Below are 19,943 nucleotides of genomic sequence, written 5' to 3' on the forward strand. Positions count from 1 at the left end.
TTCCTGGCACAGACACCAGCGGGGGGCGGGGGGCGGGGGCCAGGGGGCACGAGACACACCCACTGCGGTCCAGACAGGAAATGGCACTTTAATAGTTGTGGCCAGGGTGGCAGGACCAAGCTGGGGCTACGGCCAAAGCAGCCAAGAGGCCCTGGCTGGCCCGGGCCAGTCGAGAAGCCTCCTTTTCCTGCCGGGACGGGGCCCTGCCGCAGCTTTCTTCTTCCCTGGCGAGGTCCCACCCGTGCCAGGGGCCAGCGTGACGGCCACCCGGAGGCCACACAAGTGACAGAGCTGGGAACAGGGACCGCACCCCCACCTGCTGCGAAGTCCTGGGGAGGTGGCTGGGCTCAGCCTGAGCTCAGGGCCTCCGGCTGGGGTTGGGAGCTGGGGGTGGGGTGGGCACTGGCGGGCGGCACGGGCTTCGTCAAAGTAGGAGCCTTTGCCAGAAAGCCGGAGGCCCAGCAGGGGAAGTGAGGCCCAGGATGCGACAACAGGGCCCTCTGCTCCTGCAGTGGACATCCTTCCTGGCCAGAGGCCTGACACCCCTCAGCCCAGCAACCCCCCAATCCCCAGGCAGCCTGCTCTGTCTTCCATAGATGAATCTAGTCCCATATATTACAATAAACTGCATTTGCCTCTCCCCATAAACCCCGCCCTCCCCCACCCTCGGCCAGAGGCCCCCACTTCCCCATCCTCTGGTGGTGACGGGTGCCCCTCCTCAAGCGGTGCTGTGTCCTGTCAGCAGCCAGCTGTCCTGGCCGCGGGCCCGAGGGCCCGGGGGATGTAGAGGGCCGGGCAGCGCTGCTACTCCAGGTAGATGTCTTCCGTGGGGCACGTGTACTCCACGAACTGCTTGTAGAACTGCTGGAAAGCTCTCCTAGGAAGCAGGCAGACACACGTGACGGGAAGAACGGGCTCTCCACCCAAGGCTTTTAAACTGGAGCCTCGGGGTCCCTGGGTAGGGCTCAGGGTCCCCCCAACCGAGCTGCTTGGCTCTGTTCTCTACACACTGTGCCTCCCGGGGAAGACTTCAGTCGAAGGAAGGGCCCAACCACCAAAACGTTTGGGGGCTCCTCCAGACCCCGCAGCCCTGACACCAGGCCACGAGGCGTGGAGAGCTGTGAGGAGGACTAGGGTGCACTCCAGGGCTGGGTGCTCGGCAGGACACACACACGGACATACCCCACGGATTCTGCGAGGGCTTTGGTGGATTCCTCGGACACAAAGACATGGCAGGCAAACCGGTGGTCAGCGGGGTGCTTGGTGATGAACCCAAAGTACCTGCGGGAGGGCAGCCGTCTGTGTGAGGGCGGGACGAGGGTCCAGACCCCTCCAGGCATACCCGCAGACCCGCACCCTACCGTAATGGCTCCGGGCCGCCCCCCTAGGCCTCACTCTCTGTCCCCTCCCTCTTACTTGTTGTTCTTTGGATGGTATCCACAGAAAGAGATGTTTTTCAACTGGAAAAAGTGGCTACATTTATTCCCCTACGGGAGGGAGAAGAGAGGCAGGGCATCATCAGCCCGCAGGGGCCACGGGTGGGAGATCTGGTGGCGGGGCTGGGGGCCGGGGCCAGGGCGGTCACCTTGGCCTCCTGGGAATCATCAGCCTTGACGCCGATCTTCACGCCCCGCACGCTGATCTCCAGGACGCAGCTGGATGGCGGGTTAAAGTGCACGGTGAGCCGGCGGGTGGTGGCGATCTGGGGGGGAGGGACAGGAATCAGGCGCTGGGCGACCCTCTCCCCGGAAGAGGAGGGGGACTGGGCTGGGGGTGGGCGCCCCTCCAAGGGGACAGGGAACAGGCACCTTTTGCATAGCGGCACAGAGCACGTCGTTGCCCTTGTGGTAGGGGACCTGGACCGAGCCCAAGAACTTCACCCGGAACTGGTCCACCCAGTCACTGTTTTTGGTCAGGGCTGGAAGGCAAGCGCGAAGTGAGGAGTGGAAGTGCCAGCGGAGGGGCCACCAACCCCAGATGTCCCAACTTGGCTGGGCCTAATGTCATCTCTGCGAGGGCCCTTCCTGACGGTGTGAAGTCTCCTGGCAGCGAGTCAGGGAAGGGCAGACGGGGGCCCAATGGCGAGGAGGGGAAGGACACTACCTGCCATATGTTCAGGCTCCTTGGTGACCTCGATGGCATAGTAGGCAGGAAAGACGCCCCGGGCGCCCGTGCGCATGTTGTAGGCTTCGTACCAGTAGTCCTCGGCCTGGAGCTCCACCAGCAGGGGGTCGTCCACCTCCAGCTCAAGTTCGTCTTCGTGTCGAGGCACAAACCTGTCCCCCACCAAGGGCACGTGAGGAATTCAGCACCAGGGCCTCCCGAGCCATCTGCTCGCCACGCTACTCTGAGGTCAGGTGGCCACAACAGCAGCACTAGTTCAATAAACCCCCTCGAAGTCTCCCGAGCCTGTGATAACGTTAGTTCCTGGGCGAGAGTAAGATCACACAGACGTGCACCTGCCACTGAGCTGGCGGGCTAAGGGAGGAAGTGCCCACAGCCACTCAGGGGAACCAGAGGTAACCGGGAGGGAGCACTTCCCCGGGAGGGAGGTGAGGAGTGTGCCTTGGTGTGGTCGGGCAACATCTCTGCTGGGTGCCCTCTGGGGCTCCGGCCCCCAGCCACACTACGTGCTCCATCCCAGACCCTGGCAACGCAGGAAAGGCCACACTGCACTGACCCATCCCCTCCCATCACCCTGCTCTGAGTTCCACCACGATGGATGCCATCCCCCTGGAACCAAGTGGAGGGAGGAATGCCAGTGCTGGGGGCTGCGTCCAGGCCACGCAGAGATGGCAGGGGCATGGGGGTGGGGGCAGGTGGCCCCAGTGTTGCCTGGGCACCCCAACCCTGCTGCTCTTACCTGAATATGGCCCGGTGTGTCTGCTCCTGCTCCTCCCCGTTGATGACACAGGAGAAGAGCCCGAAGGACTCCGCACCTGTACGAGGGGGGTGAGCTGGAGAAGAACCGTCCCACTTCCGGCTGAGGTTGCGGTGGGGGGCAGTAGCAAGTGCTCAGTCCCAATGCCCTGAGGTAGGCGGGCCAGGCCACCTTCCAGGGACACCCTCGGTCTGGCTCTCCCTCATCCCAGGTCCCCTACCGCGCCTGCTGCAGACTCACTGGAGGAGCGAGAGCGGCCACTCATGAAGACGTTCAGGAACTTCTTGGAGAAGTGGACGTCGGGCTCGTCGGGCGTGGAGTCCTCGGAGAGGCAGGCTGAGGGCCGTGGCCGGGGGGCCTCCTCGTATTCCTCCCCAATGGCCGACTCATAGGGTGACGAGGCAGAGGCGCAGTTGTCATAGACGGTGGCCGAGTCGCTCTCGTCGCTGTAGTCCCCGAAGCACGGCCGCAGGCTCACCAGCTCCAGCTGTGCGTGCTCATCCACCACCAGCGTGTACTTGACCGAGTCGTAGGACAGGGCGCTGGTGTCCGAGCTCAGCGAGGCCCGTGGAGGTGGCGGCGGCTCCCCAAGGCTCCCCCGCCACCCTCCGCCCGGCGGCTCGGCCCGCTCCGGGGACGACAAGCAGTCGAAGCCCTCGTCCTCCTCGCTGATGGAGGGGTGCGGCCGCCCCGCGGTGGAGGGGTAGGTGGCAGGGTCTGGATCGGAGCTGACGGACATACGGCTCTCGGCCGGTGGCAGGAAGGCGGAGGTGGGCTCCGCAGGGTCCGGGGGCCTCTGCACCGGTGTCAGGTAGATCTCCTCGGTGGCCTCTAGCCGCACGTCCGCCTGATAGTGGATGCGATCTCGATGCGAGTGGCCGCGGCTACTCGGCGGGGCGGCGGGGGGGCCGCCGGGAGGGGCCATCTGCGTGGCGGTGCTGCGGCGGCAAGGGCTGTCGGTGGAGGTGCCTCGGTCCTTGGTGGTGGTGGGGCTGCTCAGGGGCGGCAGCTCATCGCTCAGGCAGATGTGCTCATGTGGAGGCGTCTGCTCCCCTGGAGAGCAGGCAGGTCAGTGCTAAAGGCAGGTGGACTCGTCCCTGACTCCCAGGCCACCTGCCCCCTCCACTCAGCATGTGGGACACAGAAACCAGGGGAAGGCTCCGGGGCCAGTGCTCTCACTCCCACCCCAGCTGACTTCAGATGGGCCTGCTCCAGGCTATGGGACGGGCAGTTTACCTCAACTCGGCAAGATGGAGAGATTGCCCAGGTTTGCTCTCTGCAGGGGAAACTGAGTCAGGGCAGGTAGAGGTCCGGGTAAGGGAAGGAAGACTTACCGGTCTTCAGGGGTGATGATGACCGAGACACCCGATCCTGCCAACTGTGCTTCTTGCCCAGAGAATTATTATTCAGTGTGTCCTGTGCAGAAAACAAAAGGCCCTTGTGACAGAAGCAGTCAACAGTGCCCGGCACAGGGAGGCCCTGGCCCTGCCCCCATCAGGCCATCCCTAGGGCGTTTGCTGCACCCCCCGCCACACACACACATACACACTGGCCAAGGGCCTCACCCCCAACCCTCTTCAAACAGGCAGGAGGGGTGGCAAGTCATGGCCCTCCTGGCCAGACCTGCTGGCTCTGGGAAGCTGGCCAACCCTTGGGGAGATGCTCTTATCAGCCTCAGCAAAGGTGCTGATGGCCAATATGTGTGCTGGGGAGGGGGGAGGAGTGAGGGAGAAGCAAGAGCCATCTGGGGACAGAGCCAGACCCCCAGTCCCAGACATGGAGGCTTTCCGTGGTAGATGCTCACTTCCAGCCAAGTCCTGGAACTCAGGAAGCTATGATCTAGGGAAGGGGCAGGGACATTCTAGGAAAAGTTGAAAAAAGGGCAAGGAAGGGTCTCCTAGCAGGTGGCCTGGGGGACCGGGATGAATCATCCACATGATGAATCAATAACATGGTTCCCCCACCCCTCCAGGAGCACATGACTGAGAAATGACAGATGTAGTTGTCAGCGGCCTGCCTTCCTGGATCTCTCGGGCTGCCCACCCCACGCGGTTGGTGTCCTGGGTCCCCTCTCCACCATGCCTCCAGGCAAGGCTCCCACACACACTATTTAGGCCCCCTCCCCTGGGAACACTCATAGGCTCTCACATGCAGGAGTTTGGCTGCCAGAATCCACCCCAGAGACTTGTGGGAAAGGGGCCAATCCTCTCCCTGCAGCCCCTGCACCCTTCACCCGCAGCCCCACCTCCCGAGCCCCTCGTCTGTACCTCTCTTGACTGGGCCTGGAAGACAAAGGGCCACAGCCGGCTCTCCCCCACCCTATTCAACCCTCCTTGGCATCCAGCCACCCAGCCCAGGGGCCCTGGGCCCCCAACTCGGCCAGGCAGCTCCACCTCCCTTGTCTCTCCCCTGCCTCCGGGAACTCCCAGCTGCCCACATCTCACTCTGGCGGCGGCCTCCGAGGTCCCCATCTCCTCCTCTTACCAACCCTCCATGACCTCCCCCCGCCCGCAAGGACCACTTCAGGTGCTCTCCTCTTGGGGCCCCACACCCCTGGGGGAAACCGCGCCCCAGCCTGAGGCCCGAGCTCCAAACTCCTGCAACTAGCCCTCAAAGGCCTGCCCTGTGCTCCCGAGCCCCCTGCTCGCCTACTACCCAGGTCCCCCCACTGTCCGTCCCGTCCCTTCACCCCTTCAGCCTCCCCGAGGCTCCAAAGCCCGTCGGCCCGCCCCGGCCGCTCGCAGGGCAGATCCCACCCGCCCGCCTGGGGTCCCGCGCGCCCGGCAGGCCCCTCTCCCGCGGCCCCTCGCGCCTCCCCGACGTGCTCCCCGCCCCCGCGCCGCCCCGGGGCGCCGCCCCTCCAGCCCCGCCCCGCGCCGCTCGCCTCACCTGAGACCGCGGCACCTGCGGGAAGAGGTTGAGCGTGGTGGGCCGCTTGGGCCGGTACGTGTCCCCGCCGCCCTGGCCCTGGCCCTGGCCCTGGCCCTGGCCCTGGCCCTGGCCGCGGGGCGCCGGCTCCTGGCGGGGCTCGGCCTCGGGCGGCCCCGCTCCCGGCCGCCGCGCCGCGCGCTCCTCCTCCTCGTCGTCGTCGTCCTCGGCGCCGGGAGTGTCGCCCGCCGCGTCGATCAGGTCCATCTGCAGCATCTCGGCCTGCAGCCGGCTCCCCGCGCCGCCGCCGCCCCCAGACAGCAGCCCGGCGCGCGGGGGCTGCGCGGCGCGGGCGGAGGGGCGTCAGGGGGCGGGGCCGCGCCGGGGGCGGGGCGGGGCGGGGGCGGGGCCGAGGCCGCCGCGCACCGCCCCCCGCGCGGGCGAGTCCATTCCGCCGCCGCCGGGGGGGCCGGGAGGGCGCGGGGGGCCCGGCGGGGGGGGGCGCGAGGACGCGCGGGACCAATCCGCGGGCGCCTTCGGTAGGCCGCAGCGCCCCCTCCCGCGGTGCCCCCCTCCGACTCTCGGCACCCTCCGGTTCCCTTGGCAACGGCCGGTGACCTCACCGGGGTTGTAAGCCGAGCCCAGAGTGAGGTCACCGCTGTTGCCATGGGGACGCAGGGTCGCCTAGGAGTTCGGGCCCCACAAGGGATGGAGGGAGGGCGGCGGGGCGAACAGGAGCAGCGAAGCGCGGCCGGAAGAGGGGTGCTGGGGGGAGGGGCACCCGCCCCGCGGAGGGTCCTCCGACCTGAGGTGCGCCCTCGGGCCGTCCCAAACCTCCGTAATTCCCGTCTAGTTTCCGCTCTGCCTCTGACTCCCCGGCACCCTGGACAGATCCCGGGCCTCCAATTCCCTCCCAGCTCCCTGCCTCCCCGCTTCCCGGGGCGGTGAGCGCTCGCCGGCAGGAGCGTGTGAAAGCCCCCCCCCGCCCCCCGAGCTTGTCTGAGGCCCACAGGGTACCCCTCTGGCTAGTACTGCCGCCGGGACCCCGCTGGTTGCAGGGACCAGCCCTTCCCAAACTCTGCTGGTGCACGTGGGATGAAAGGGTGCGGGATTCCCAAACAGGTGTGCGGCCTTACAGAAGCTAGTCAGCGCCCTGGGACCATTCCCCACCCTTGCTGGCTGGGCCAGAGCAGGGAGGATTGGGGGCGGGGGGGGGGGGGATTGCAGCGTTATCCCCACCCCTTGGTTTCCTCTTGCCTGGCAGGGCTTATAGGATCTCTGTAACAGGCAGCAGGGGGTCACCCAGAGACAGGCACCCCACCCCACCTCACACTGCAGCTCTCCTTTGCGGACTGATACCATGTCTGCGGTGGCCACACTCCCTCCAGGGGGCTCCCAGGAGCTCCGGGCTCTGCAATCTGGCCTGGTGCTTTGCCTCCCATTTCCTGGCCAGTGGCCCCTTCTTCCAAGAAGACACAGGGGGATCCCTATCCGACCCGAGCTACCTAGATGCTGAGGACCTCCTGGCAGGACTCACAACTTAGGGAACAGAGAGCCATTTGTCCTATGACAAAGCCAGAGGCCGAAAGCAGTGGCAACACCGCGTTAACCCTCCAGAGGAGCCTTTAGAACGGAGGCCCAGGGAGGGTCTGCGGGGCGGTCTGCGGGGCGACGTGGTGTGGTTTGGTGCAATGGCAGCTGAGGGAGTGCCTTGGCTCTTTATTGCCATCCCAAAGCACTGCAGATTCCACCCGCCTCCACCCTGCTCTGCCTCAGGCCCTCTGCCAAGGCCCTCTGGGAAGGGTTGAGGGTAGTCCTGGATCCTTTAACCCTGGCCCTAATGGCTACCGCCCTACATCTGAAGACCTCCTGCCCTCTCCCTTCTTGTGAGCAGTTGAGGGAACTGCCTCTTGCCTTAGCGCCTGGCAAAAAATACCAAAACATCCTGGTCGAGCACCCAAGATGTGTCAAGCGTTATACTGGGATGTGTTTCCTGGATGTCATTTCATTTAATGAGGACGCCATACAGACTCTGAAAGCCCTTTTGTAGATCTGGGGATGCCTTCACTCGTGTCCCGAGCCACCCTGCCCCCCGCACCCCCCAGGGCTCCTGAGAGCCCGCTCTTACCCGCAAGGACAGAGTATCTTTGCACTGCAGACTGATGCCACACTCCTCGGTGATCTCTGAGAGGTCTTCATCCTCAAACTCCTCCAAGCTGATGTCATGGGTGAGCCTGGTGAGGACAGGAAGCCAAAGTTACCAACCCAGGAGGACTATTTAGCCCACTGAAGTCTCCTAGTACTTCTTCCAAGGGGAAGGCCCCTTGAAGGCAGGTCACAGCCCCCAGAGGGAGGGAAAGGGGGAGGTTCCAGGTTACTTCAGCTCCTCCCGGCTGGGAGCTCTCCATTCTGTTGCCAACCAGGAGGCAGTGCCTAGAAGGCCCAGCTGGTCAGAGCCTCGGCTTTGCCAGAGAAGTGCCTCCCAGGGTCAAGGCAGGTGCTGAGGCCAGTTCACCCACGGAGAATGCAGAGTTGAGAAGGGACTCCAAGGGATGCCTGGAGCAGGGGGTTCCCTCATGCAATCCCTGCAGCGACAAAACCCTGAGATGCTGGCAGAGGCCCCTCCCCAGCCTCAGGAGAGTGCTCCATGCCCCCAGCCCAGGAAGGCCAATGCCTCATAAGCCCTGGGAGCAAGTGAAGGGAAATCTGGTGTCAATGTGGCGAGTTTCAGCCTGTTCCACCAGACTACACCTCCATTCTGTGTTCTCTGTTTCACCTCTTCAACCACAAAATCACTTGCCCAGCGCACGGACCCTGAACAGAAGGTTGCGGAGGGGTTGAAGAAGACCCGGGGTTGGGGCTAGGGGTGTCATGAGTTCAGGAGACAGACCAAAGCACATCAACACAACTCTAACTGGCTGTGCTAGAACCCTCTCTGCCCCAGCCCCTGGGCCAGCCCTGTGCCCCCACCCTACTGCAGCAACTGTCTGCTTGTCCCCTATACCTGGCTCACCCCCAGCCCTGGGCACTCCACCTGGTTTGGTGTGGGTGGGACATTTAGGAGAATTCTGTTGGGGAAGTTGGGGCAAATTCTGAGCCTTTTCCCAAACATGAATAGGAGACTGAGGCACAGAACAACGGAGACCCAGGAGTCCAAGGTCACCCAGGATAGGTGGTGGCCCAACCCCCGGGGAGCTTAGGAGGCCCACACTCACGGCCTCTTGCCTCAGTCAGACCAAACAGAGCCCCAGAGCTCCATGGAGCTGCCCCCCAAGTGACCCCCCTCCCCCACCGACCCCTATGCCCCCTACCAGCGCTCCCACTGATCCTCCAACCAGCTGTCATTGTCTGGGCTGGAATCCATCTTCAGCACCAGCTTCATGGAGAGCCCTGCCCGGCTGGGGGGCTGCAGGGCCCCAGGGCCACCCTCTCATGCCCAGAAGGGTTGGGAGGCCAGGGCTCAGGGCAGGGCTGGGGCCTCGGGCCTCCACCGCCTGGGCCTGCCTTTCCGCGTCCTGCCCGCTGCAGAAGCCCCGGGAGCTCATTAAAAATAGATGGGCCGGGAGGAGAGGCAGGGCCGCCGCGACCGCGACCCGGGCCCCAGCCCCAGCACTTCCCAGCCCAGCCCTCGGCTGCAGGCCGCTTCCCTCCCAGCCCGGCTGTGGCTGTGGCGCTGAAGCCACCGTGTCGTTGCCACCTCCCCCTCGGGATCGGGTTACTGCAATCGATGCCACTGGCTCCACCTGCCCTTCCAATGCCCCTGTGGGGGCTGCGGTGGCCCCCCTCCCTGGCCCAGGCTTGTAAGCAGATGGCAGAAATCTGGGATGTCTCCCCCCAAAAGCCAGCCCTGATCTGCTTTAAAGGGCCAGCGCCACATTCAGGGTGCCTGGTGGGAAGGTGGGGGGGCTTCGGAAATTCTCCAGGGCTGGACGCCCCCACCCACACGGCCGCGCGCGCTCTGCCCTCACACCTCCTGGGGAGGCTTCTGTGGGCCCAGGCGGCGGCGGAAGAGCAGTGGTGGGTGACCACGCCAGGGGTAGCGGGATGCAGGACCCTCCCCTCCCCAGAGCCGGCACAGCCAGGGCGAGGGGTGGGTGGCCCAGGTGCGGACCCCTCAGGCCAGGGCTGGAAGGCCAAGGCTTTTGTCCCCGCCGAGTGCCAGCCACAGAAGCTCAGCGCCAGCGGGATCCGACCAGGACCAGGGAGCTGCACAGACCAGGTGCTCCTTGAGGCCGCTTCTGACCTGGAGCCCGGGGCCTGGCAGCCTCCGGCTGGGGAAGGTGCGGTGTGGAAGCGGGGGCAGGCGGGGGGCGGGGGGCGGGTGGTGGCGCTGGGCCGGCCCAGAAGCCAGAGCGGCCCAGCTGCCTGACCAGTGCCGCACAGCATCTCGGGCCCGGGGAGGAGAATCGGGCCCCACGGAAGTGGTCACTACACCCCGGCTGCCTGGACAGGGTCTCCGCCGGCACCAGAGAGCCGCAGGGCCACTGGCATCCCACCCGGAGGTGCCCTCTGGTGCCCCCTACTCTGCCACTAGTCCTTGCACACCTCCTCTTCCTCCTCTTCCTCTGCCGGTCCAGCCCAGCTCCTGCCTCCGCAGCCCCAGGCCTCCCCGATGGCCCGCTCAGCTCCGTGTCCCCACGCCGGAAGCACCCCACCCATCCACCATCAGGCAAAGCTGCCAGAAACAACACCCTTCTGCCTCCCACTCCAAACTCCCTAAGGTTCCCTGCTAGTGGCAGACTCCTTGGCCTGGCATTCAAGGCCTCCAGCTGTGTGTGACGGCCTGCCCCTCCTGCACCCGCCTCCCCGGCTGTCCAGTGTTCCGTTGGGGCACCTGGCAGGCTGCTCAACCCAGGCTTGCTGGAAGAAGGCCTGGTTAAGCCCACTCCTCCAGAAAGCCCTCCTGGCTTCCCTGTGCCAGTGCCTTACAGCCCTGGCAACACTCCCCGGTCCCCATCATTCCGGCCTTGGGTGTCACCATCTGCATGGATGCAAGGCAGTGCGGTGGGACAGACAGGCCCGGGCCTCCATCAGACACCCCATCAAGATACCAAGCCGCTCCAAAGGTGGATGGGGCTCCCGTCACCCGCCCTTGTACCCAGCGGGTGATGCGTGCATGTCCCCACCCTCCCAGCTCCACGTGGACTGTATGCTCCTGGAGGCTAGAGCTGGTGAGATCGTCTTGCACACACGAGGCACGCGGTACACGCCTGCTAGACGTTTGTCAGGGGACATCCTTAGCGTGTCGACCTGCTCCTCTCAAACCGAGGTGTTCAGGGCAGGCCTGCATGCAGGGGAGCTTTCTCCGCTCATCTCTACGCGCTCCGCAGTGCCCCGCATCCCACGTCCCAGGATGGCAGGGGTGGGGGCAGGTGGGGACAGCTGTAGCCTCTTCGCAGCTAAGGGCATCGAGGTTAACCGGGCAGTGGGGGGAAAGCGCGGAGCTGGGCTGCAAAGCCTGCACTGGTTTCCAGATCCAGCGGGGTGGGTGAAGGCACTTTCTTTTAACTGACTTTTTTTCTCATAAGTGAGGCAGGATGGCACGAGTTGCGGGTTCAAATCCTGACTCCTTCACTGAGGAGGAGCGGCCTCTCCATCTCCTAAGCAGCTGCCTCGCCCCGGCCGCCAACCTCTCCATGCTCTGCATCTCCTTCAATCCTCACTACAATCTGGCGAGACGGTCTTGTTTTGCCCATTTTCCAGATGAGGAACCCTAAGGCTCAGACGGCAGCTGCCATGGGTCTGTGGCTCCCCTATATATAACATGAGGCGACCTACACCTGCCCACCCACCTCGAGGGCGCCTCGGGGATTAACAGGGTGGGCCGGTTGTGAACTGCAGAGTGCTGTGAGGGGGTCACGGCCAAGGAACAAGGGGATGGACTGGTCAAGCGGTCCCCTTTGCAAGTCACCCCCCAACCCGCCCTGGCTCTGCCCTGAGCTCCTGTTTCTCTAGGCACTGGATGTTCTGGGTCTGGGGGGGGGGGGTGGAGCGGGAGGGAGGCTTGTTGGGGGGAAAGTTTCATAGACCATGGGGCCCTCTAGGCTCAAGGAAGGCAAGTGCAGGTAGGAAGGGAGGAGGGAGGAAAAGCTGGAGGGGAGGAGGGAGAGAGGTCCTCTTCTGATCCCACAGGCCCACCTGTGCCCCGAGACTGGAGCCCTGAGCACCGGGAGGCCACCTCAAGCTGAGTCACGCCGCCTGTGCAGGTCGGCATCCCTGACCTCCAGATCGGGAGGCCTCAGCGGCTTCGCCTTCAGAGGCAGCCTGTCCGTCCGTCAGACCTGCCTGCCCGCTCGGGTCTCATCCGTGTTAACATTTGGTGGCTCTGTGTCGTGTGTCTACTCTCCTGAGACCTCCCTCACCTTTGGGGTCTATTTGAGACCCCCTCTCCCTGCATGAACCTTCGGGAGCCCCAGTCCTTCCTTCTGGCCAGGCTGGCTCCTCCCGGCGCTCTGAACACGCTGCCCCCGCCCACCGCCCCGTGCTCCCCACCTCTTCCTGCCACGAGCTCTCCAAAATAAATACGCCTTCATGCTCTCATGCTTATTACGTGTCCTCTTCCCTTCCACATGCTGTCACGTCTCCCTGCTGTCCCCGGGCCACCGACGGCAGCCCAGCCCTCTCCAATCTGCCGTTTCAGCCCCGGAGCGGGCTGAGTTAGGAGTGTGTGCAAAGTAAGGGTTAAGTGGCGAAGTGCTGAGGCTTTAGCTGAGCAAGGCCAAACCTGAGCCAGGCATTTGGCTGTCCAGAGGCCGCTCTGGCCTTCCCGTTCCCGGCTCTCTGGGAGGGAGGTAAGGAGGCCAGCTGAGTGACCTTGGGTCCTGGCCGTGGTGCCCCACGGGCCCCTCTCATGACAGAGAGCATCTGGGGTTCAAGTGTCCAGCTTGTCCCTCTGCCACCCTGAGAGTGCCGAGCAAAGAGGTGGCTCCCATGGGTTCTCCGCTAGGCCAGGCTCCCCATTTCCCTCTGGCCCCACTACAGGACGTCCTCCCTTGGGCAGCCAACAGCAACACCTAACACGCAAATCTGGTTTGGTCACCCCCGCCCAGCTCAGAATCCTAAGAGTAGCTCCCCCTGGCCCTGAGGGAAATTCCCTGTGGCCTGAAGGCTCAGTAGGCCCTCCGCTACCCTGGGGTGTCATCGCCCCCCTGCCCTGCCTACCCCCCTCCAGCTCTCTCGGCTCCAGCCCCACGGCTCTCCCAAAGCCTTCCATGACTTCCCTGCCCAGGCCAGACAGCCCTGCTACGGGCTCTCTTCGGCCCACCTGCTGGTGTTTCTGGATCACTGTGATTGTACCTCTGGGTTCTGCGACCAGTGAGGGCTCCCAGTAGAGGCCGTGGGGCCATGTCTGTCTTGATCAACGTGGTGCCTGGTAGGTACTTCATAAATGCTGACAGAATGAACCACTGGTCTTTCTAGATTTTCCCCGTGGAATTCTCTAGGTCAGCTGCCCTTCCAGCCCCACCCGTGTCAGAACCTGGGGTAGAACGTACAGAGGCCTGGGAAGCTGGTGCCGGTGGGGACCAGGGTCGCCGGGGTTGGGGGAGCCCTCAGACCTCCCTCTGCATCCAGCCCTCAGCTCTGAGTGGACGCTGGGTCAGGCCAGGGCGATCCCTCCAGTCTCTACCTCTCCTTCCCTGGCCGTGTCCACACTGGAGTCCTTGCTGGTGAAAAACGGAGTCCAAGCCCGGAAACAAGTCCTGAGGGCCCATCCCTACTTGGGGTTATAATGGGTCTGGTGTGTTGAAAGCGCTCGGAGCTGTGGGATCCAGTGATTTTGGTTTTTGAAAAGCTGCCCTGAGAAAACAATCCCACGTGGGGAACCTTTATGCACAACGTCGCGTCTTCCACGTAACCACAGACGACACAGAACAACCAAACAGCTCAGCGTGGGGCTGGCCGGCCGGGCTGTGCAGGGACGGAAGGTTACAGGGTCTCTCTGGCGACAGGATGCGGCCTGGGCGCGAACACGTGAGGGGGCAACTCGCCGATGGAGCAATCGCGGGCCCGTGGGTGGAATCGCGTGCAGGACGCCGTGGGCTCTGGGGAGATCTGCCTCCTCTGCTGCCCGAGAACCTGGCAGGACAGGTCGTACCAGCCTGGCGCAAGGCTGCCACTGGGCCCGGGCTGCTGGCCTGGCGTGGGCTCTCCTGAGGGCCGGGCCCTCGCTGTCCCCTGGGCAACGACTCCCAACCCTGGTTCTGATCATGCACAGGGCCCGAGCCGGGGGACCCCCCGGGAACCACCACCCCCAGATACCCAAGGCAGGAAGGAGGGCGGAAGGCGCAGGAGTGAAGCACTGTGCTGGCAGCTCCCTGGGCCACAGTGGGCAGGCCCACGTCGGGGCTGCTGGAGACTTTGTCAATGAAAATACAAGAGGGGGGCCGGGGACAGAGATCACATCCTAGAATGGGTAAGAGCCCCTAAGCAGGGCTGGTGGCGGTGACCCCATTTTGTAGGATCCATGGTGCGGGGAGCCCAAGCCAAGAACCCTGAGACCGACTTCAAGGCTCAGACATCAAAGAGGTGGTGGTGGTGGGGGGGCACCCTGCCGTGGCCCTGTCCCAGCAAGTGAGGCAGGTCAACGCCGCGCCCCCACACTGGGGGTTCGCTGGGTTGGGGGGCTGCCCAGAGCCTAGGGTGGGGGAGGGCAGCTCCAGCAGCAATAGCTTTGCAGTCACCCGGCGGAAACGGGGCTGCTGGAACCTGCGGCCGGCTCCCTGCTCTCTGCTGCCCCCTGGGTAGGAATGTTCTGAGGCCCCAGTGGGGCTCTCTAAGCTGGGCCGCCCCGCATCTGTGGTCTGGCCCCACCCTCTCCAGGCGCCCCAGGCGCCTCCCCCAATGCCCTGCCCCGAACGCTCCAGTGGGTCCCCAGGGAAGGGTCACCCTCTGCAAACTCAGGAGGTCTCCTCCTAATTTTGCCTCCGTGCCCACCAAGCCTCTCATGGCCCACAGGGTGTCCCATCCCCAAGGGGCCCAGCACCCGGACCCCTGGCGCCCCAACCCCTCAGGGCACATACCTCAGCAAGTGGGTGAAGCCAGCCCCCCAGTCTTCCTCCTGTCCCCTCCTGCCCCCCCCCCCCGCCAGGTCCCAGGCAGGAGGGCCCAGCGACCCTCCTGAGACAGCCATCCAGGGCTGCCCTTCCTGCTGAAGCCCTGCCGCCTCCGACGGGGCGGGGCCCTGGGCCTCTGACCGCCCCTGCTGGCCGCTCTGGCCAGCCCTCGTCTGTCTGTCCATGTCCCCTCTACACGGCCACCTGCATGATGGTCGGGCAGTGCCTGCGCCTGCGGAGCAGCTGACCAGGGAGGCCGCCAAAGTGCAAAGTCAAGTGAGCAAAGGAACAGCCACGTGTGTACCGTCCTGGGGGGAGAATGAGGAGCTCTCTGCGCCCCCCTCGGTGGCCACAGCTCCATCCGCAAGGCAGCAGGGCGACGTAAAAGCCACACCATCCGGCAGCCAGGAGGCCCAGGGTCTGCCACTCGCCATCTCCTGCGCCCCCCTCAGTAAACGGGGAGGGGTGGCGGGGAGGAGGAGGTTTCTGAGGTCCCCTCATCCACGGCTCTCCTCCCACGTGTCCAGGGCGGGCTGCCCGCTGGACTGCCCATGGGCACCCGGCGTCGCCCCACAGGCACCGTCCCACTGTCCCTCCCCTTTATCCCACCTACCCAGCTCAGTGTATGCGTTGGGTACGTTTCTAAAGTCTCTTTTCTGGAGTTTTCCTTACAATGAACAGGTATCACTTGAGTTTTAAATTCGCTTGTCTAATTTTGGAAGTTACAGAAGTGACCTATGCTCCTTGCAGAAGTAAGATGTCAAATGATCATAGAAGTGCGTAAAATAAGTGAAATCCCTCCCCCGATACCACATCTGGAGGTAACTGCAGGTAACTGGATGGAGCATTTCTACAATCAGAAGGGGGAGCAAAGAAGGAACACCTGTCTATTTAAACCAACCAGCAGCAAACAAATGCTCCCTCTCCGGCTTCCACGTCCACCCCGTGCTTACTCCCTGCACACCACCCCCCGCTATTCCAGAGCTCCCCCTTTTCAGGGTGGCCCTGAAGCCAGACTGCCTGCATTCAGACCCCACCTCTGCCACCCTAGCCTCTGTCTGCCTCCGTTTCTTCATCTGCAAAGTGGGGATAATAGTAACGCTCTGTTTATACAGCCCTGGTGAGGATGCTCTTGCGTAGAAAGCCCTTGGGAGGGTGCTGGGCAAAGTGAGCGCCTCCCCGGGGCCAGCGTCCCCCCCACCCCCTTATCCTCTGACAACACGCACTGTTATGCTCTGAGCTCCAGGAGGACAGCGCACAACTGATCCTTCATAATAACCCAGTACAGCATTACTGAGCGCCTACTCTGTGCCGGGCACTGGGCAGGCCGAAGTCTAGGGACTGCCTCCTATGCCTTCTGGAAGCTGACAGCAGTGCTGGGGGCACACACACAGTAACAACCACAGCCCTGCGTGAACGCAGCTCTCCGCAGCCCTTGAAACACTCAACACGTGTCCCATCCAAGTCCCAGGACCGTCCTGAGCAGGAGCCAACAGTCTTGGGGCACACAGCTAAGGAGGCTGAGCCAGCCTGCACACCCAGGCCAGTCGGATCCATGACCACGAGAGAGCGGCAACACCCAGGGTTATCCCGAGCTGGGTGAGGGGCCAGGCGAGGCAGGACAAGGGAAAGGTCAGCGGGGGCTGCTGGAGCAGGCAGGGCAGGCCACGTGGGGCCGGAGACACTGCCCTTATTATTTCCAGAAGCTGCCCTTGTCCCCACGGCCAGGCCATGGTGTCCTGGAGGGCTGGCCCACGCCTTGGCCGTGGCGCACTGCTGTTCTCACCCACCTGGCCCAGAGTGCATACTCACTGGCTGGCGTCCACCTCATCAGTCCCTCTCACTAAAGCATCCAGGATAACCTGCCTGCCAGGGGAGGGCACTGTCACCTGGGGGTCTGGAAGCAGGTGGAGGGAGGCAAAGCTGTCCTCCGGGCCACAGACAGGGCCTGGCGACCGAGTGGACTGAACACCCAGAGACGGCCCGAGGCTCTGACTTCTGCGGGGTCCTCAGGCAAACCACTGCCTGCTGAACCTCGATCTTGTCATCTATAAAATGGGCAGACCGACCCCCACGGCCATGAGGGTAAACGAGCCTGCCCCTGGGAAAGCTCCGAGCAGTGATGAGCTATATAAATGCTCACCAGCATGGAGGGCAGACACTTGTTGAGCACCGACTTGATGCACACGAAGGAATCAATATTAGCTCACCTGTCAGATGGGACTGTCAGGTCGCTCAGCTAGCAAGTGGTGGAGCTCGAATTTGAACCCAGGTCCCTCTCAGCTGTTCCACTGCAGAGGGGCCTCCCAGCAGGAAGGCAATATTTGCCTCTTGGCAGCTTGGCCAGGGGAAACTGGTCTCAGACCTCAGCCTCATTATTCAAGAGGCACCAATCACAAAGGCCCCGGCCCTGGAGCCCTCACACTTGGCCTCCTCCATCTGGTCCCCTCCCTCTGGTCTTCCCAGCTTCTCAGCTCAGGGCCTCAAGGGAAGTTTCTACTGCTGCTGATGCCATTAGAGATCCTCAGGGGTTCCTACCCACCTGAGGGCCAGGGAGCCAGCAACCCCTTGGTCAGAGAGGGGCTGGCGCCAGAGCCCAGCTGGGGCCCGGCTGGGGTGGGGGGCCCAGGAGAGGGGAAGGCGCCGGCTCATTAGATGGAGAAACAATGGGGTACGTCTAGGCCTCCTCCTAGGCTCTGGAGCAGTTACACTGTCTTCTTCCTCCTCTCCAAATGGGGCCAGGATTATGGTGGAGGGATATCCATCCCTTGCCCACAACACCCACTGCCCACTTCCCTAAAATCCACCTCCCAATTGCCTAATAGCAGATAACCGGCAGAGAGGGGGGAGAAAGGGAGCTCAGACCACGGTCCTGGGGACCTGCTCCAGCAGGGAAACCTTCCACCCAGTGTCCTTGGCTACTCCTGGGCTGTCCAAACCAGACTCCCTCAACCAAAGCTGGGCGTAGTGTCTCCTGAATGGGTCGGAGCCTTCCGTGCCTGCACACACCTGACCAGGTCAGTGCTTGCCCACCCAAGTCCACAGGGGTCCTGACCATGCCAGTCCTGGGAGTTAGGCCCCTCTGACCAGACAGGGCTGGGGGAGGGGCCCACGACTTCCTCCTTCCGGCACCAAGGTTGTCAGTTGCCCCAAGAAACTGGGAGCCACGAGGCACCCCATCCCCGCACCCATGTCTATTCAGAATCCTGTGGACTGGGCAGAAGCAGAGCATTAGCCTGCCTGCCTCCTCCGCTGTCTCAATCCGGACCCCAGGCCCTGCCGCAGTCCCAAAGTGGGGGAGAAGGCGGCCTCTGCGCCCCCCCCTCCAGTTCCCTCTAGAATCTCCTAGCCTGGGGCATGGAATGGCGGAGGGAGCCGCACCGTTGGCTCTGCAGCGGCTATCCGGCGGGACGGGGGGCTGAGGGGGTTTCTGGGGACCCTGCCCAGGGAGGAGACCCCCTCCCCGCGCAGCCCCTGCGTTCCCCAGGTCGGTGTGTGCGTGTTGGGGGCGGGGGGCGGCGGGCGGCGGGGGCCGGCGCAGATTACCCGGGCCGAAGGGCGGGGCGCGGCGGCCGGGGACTCTCACCTGAAATTGGGCGGCGACGCGATGTGCAGCCCCAGGAACGGGGAGGCGGCAGGCGGGGACGCGGCCCCCCCGCCCAGGCCGCCGCTCTCTCGCTCCGCCATTCCCCGGCACAGCCCTGGCCATCCGGGCGGAGCGCGGCGCAGAGGCGGCGGCGGCGAAGGCGGCGGCGGCGGAGGGGACGGAGGCGGGCGCGCGGAGAGGCCGCCGCCGCCGCGGGGCTCGGGCTGGGGCGGGCGCGGCGGGCGCACCTGCGCAGGGCAGGGCGCGGCTCCGGACCGCGCGCCGCTCCCGGGACTGGCGCGAGCGCCGCCGCGCGTCCCCGGGCCCTCGCCGGGGTCTCGTGCGCCCCGCCCCGGCCCCGCCCCGGCCCCGCCCCGGCCCCGCCCCGGCCCCGCCCCGGCGCTCTCCGAGGTGCTGAAGCGGCGGCCCCCGCGGCCCCCGCGCCCACGCGGATCCCTCCGCCCTCCTCCCCCTCCCGCAAAGCCCTCGCGCGGTGCGGGCTCTGCGCCCTCGGGGGGGCCTGGCGCCCGGGCATGAGGGAGCTAATGGCGGGACCCGGTCCCCTGGGCCCTAGTGGCCCCCAGCAGCAGACAAAGAAGGCGGGCAGGACCGGAGGGCCATGGAGGAAGGAGGAGGAAGGCGACATGGTGTCGGCGTGGGCTCCCAGGGCAAGCCGGGGTTGGAGTCAGGTGGTGTGAAGTCACAGCCTGGCTTCCCAAGTGAATAGGTGGTGTGGCCTTGCATTAGTGACTTCACGGATCCTAAGTTTTCTCATCTGTGAAATGAGGACAGTAATGGTCCCTCTCGTGGTTGTGAGGATGAAAAGTAATACAAATATGTTGTCACCGGCGGCAGGGAATACCCCACCTCTGCCTAGAACCCAGGTCTCACCCAGTCCTGTCCCCTTGAGGAGACCCTCTCATGGACTCTCCCTAGAAGATTTTCTCTCTAAAGATTGACCCAGTTATTAATGGGGAACTGAACCTTTCTCTAGGCTTCTCTGTTTCTCCTCCCTCACACCAGGACTTTCCCAGATTTCTCTCAATTGCATTTCCTGCAGAGAACTTCTCATTTGCACCCACAGACACCCCATAGCTGGTTTCCCACATTCTAAGAGTAGGAGCCACTTTTCCTCCTGCTGCCATGGTTGACTTCTTGGGATTCTTCTTATGGTTTTTCTGTTCCTTCCAGCACCTCTACCCCTGCTAGTTTGGGGCCACAGTTCCTTTCTGGTCTCTCCCCTACGAGGGCTAAGCCTGTGAGTTCTTTTACAGAACACAGACTGCTGGACACTCAAACTGCTGGCAAGGCTAGGGCCCCAGCTTTGGTGGGTCAAGAGCCTCTGACCAAACCTCATTGGTCTCTCTGGCCTCCTGAGAACTGCGGAGGCTCTGTCCTTACTTCTTTCCGAAGAAGGGGCAAACTGTTTCACAGCTTGTGGGATCCTATTTGCAAATCTGGACTGCCTACTGGTCACACCACTCCCTTTTCCTTCAATGTAGCACCCAGAAAGGAGCTGCAGTCACGTGCCCTGCAGGAAACAACTCCCCACCTC

The 19,943-nt window shown here is 64.0% G+C and overlaps 1 protein-coding gene and 1 long non-coding RNA gene across 5 annotated transcripts; one reads left to right on the forward strand and one right to left on the reverse strand.

Annotated features, from left to right (window-relative positions):
• Window positions 1-68: 68 nt before the first annotated feature.
• MAPK8IP1 (mitogen-activated protein kinase 8 interacting protein 1) lies at window positions 69-18,539 on the reverse strand. 3 transcript variants are annotated; one of them, XM_038563481.1, is made up of 12 exons: window positions 18,389-18,539; window positions 7,878-7,983; window positions 5,771-6,088; window positions 4,216-4,297; window positions 3,122-3,934; window positions 2,864-2,939; window positions 2,104-2,276; window positions 1,809-1,918; window positions 1,586-1,702; window positions 1,417-1,487; window positions 1,183-1,281; window positions 69-877 (listed from the first exon to the last, which is right to left on the reverse strand). In XM_038563481.1, exons 1-12 carry the CDS (start codon window positions 18,487-18,489, stop codon window positions 805-807), a joined length of 2,139 nt encoding a protein of 712 aa, XP_038419409.1. In that variant the 5' UTR covers window positions 18,490-18,539; the 3' UTR covers window positions 69-804. The 3 variants fall into 3 exon arrangements, with proteins under 3 accessions (XP_038419409.1, XP_038419410.1, XP_038419411.1); XM_038563482.1 differs by lacking the exon at window positions 18,389-18,539 and adding an exon at window positions 9,061-9,540; XM_038563483.1 differs by lacking the exons at window positions 5,771-6,088; window positions 7,878-7,983; window positions 18,389-18,539 and adding an exon at window positions 5,149-5,405.
• On the forward strand, window positions 6,409-12,286 carry LOC102156140. Of its 2 annotated transcripts, none has more exons than XR_005373482.1 (4): window positions 6,409-6,559; window positions 7,908-7,977; window positions 11,278-11,489; window positions 11,882-12,286. It is a non-coding gene; the product is annotated as an uncharacterized LOC102156140 (long non-coding RNA). The 2 variants fall into 2 exon arrangements; XR_005373483.1 differs by lacking the exon at window positions 6,409-6,559 and adding an exon at window positions 6,566-6,871.
• Window positions 18,540-19,943: the final 1,404 nt, after the last annotated feature.

The sequence above is a fragment of the Canis lupus genome, chromosome 18 (genome assembly GCF_011100685.1).
Source record: "Canis lupus familiaris isolate Mischka breed German Shepherd chromosome 18, alternate assembly UU_Cfam_GSD_1.0, whole genome shotgun sequence".
NCBI classification, from domain to species: Eukaryota; Metazoa; Chordata; class Mammalia; order Carnivora; family Canidae; genus Canis; species Canis lupus.

What these genes read in the sequence shown, in the direction of transcription:
- MAPK8IP1 (XM_038563481.1), bottom strand. Translation starts at nt 18,489, where the DNA reads ATGGCGGAGCGAGAGAGCGGCGGCCTGGGCGGGGGGGCCGCGTCCCCG. An exon ending in CGCAGGTGCCGCGGTCTCAG is followed by an intron (nt 4,298 to 5,770) that starts GTGAGGCGAGCG and finishes TTTTCTGCACAG; the next exon opens with GACACACTGAATAATAATTC. An exon ending in ATCATCACCCCTGAAGACCG is followed by an intron (nt 3,935 to 4,215) that starts GTAAGTCTTCCT and finishes CCTGCTCTCCAG; the next exon opens with GGGAGCAGACGCCTCCACAT.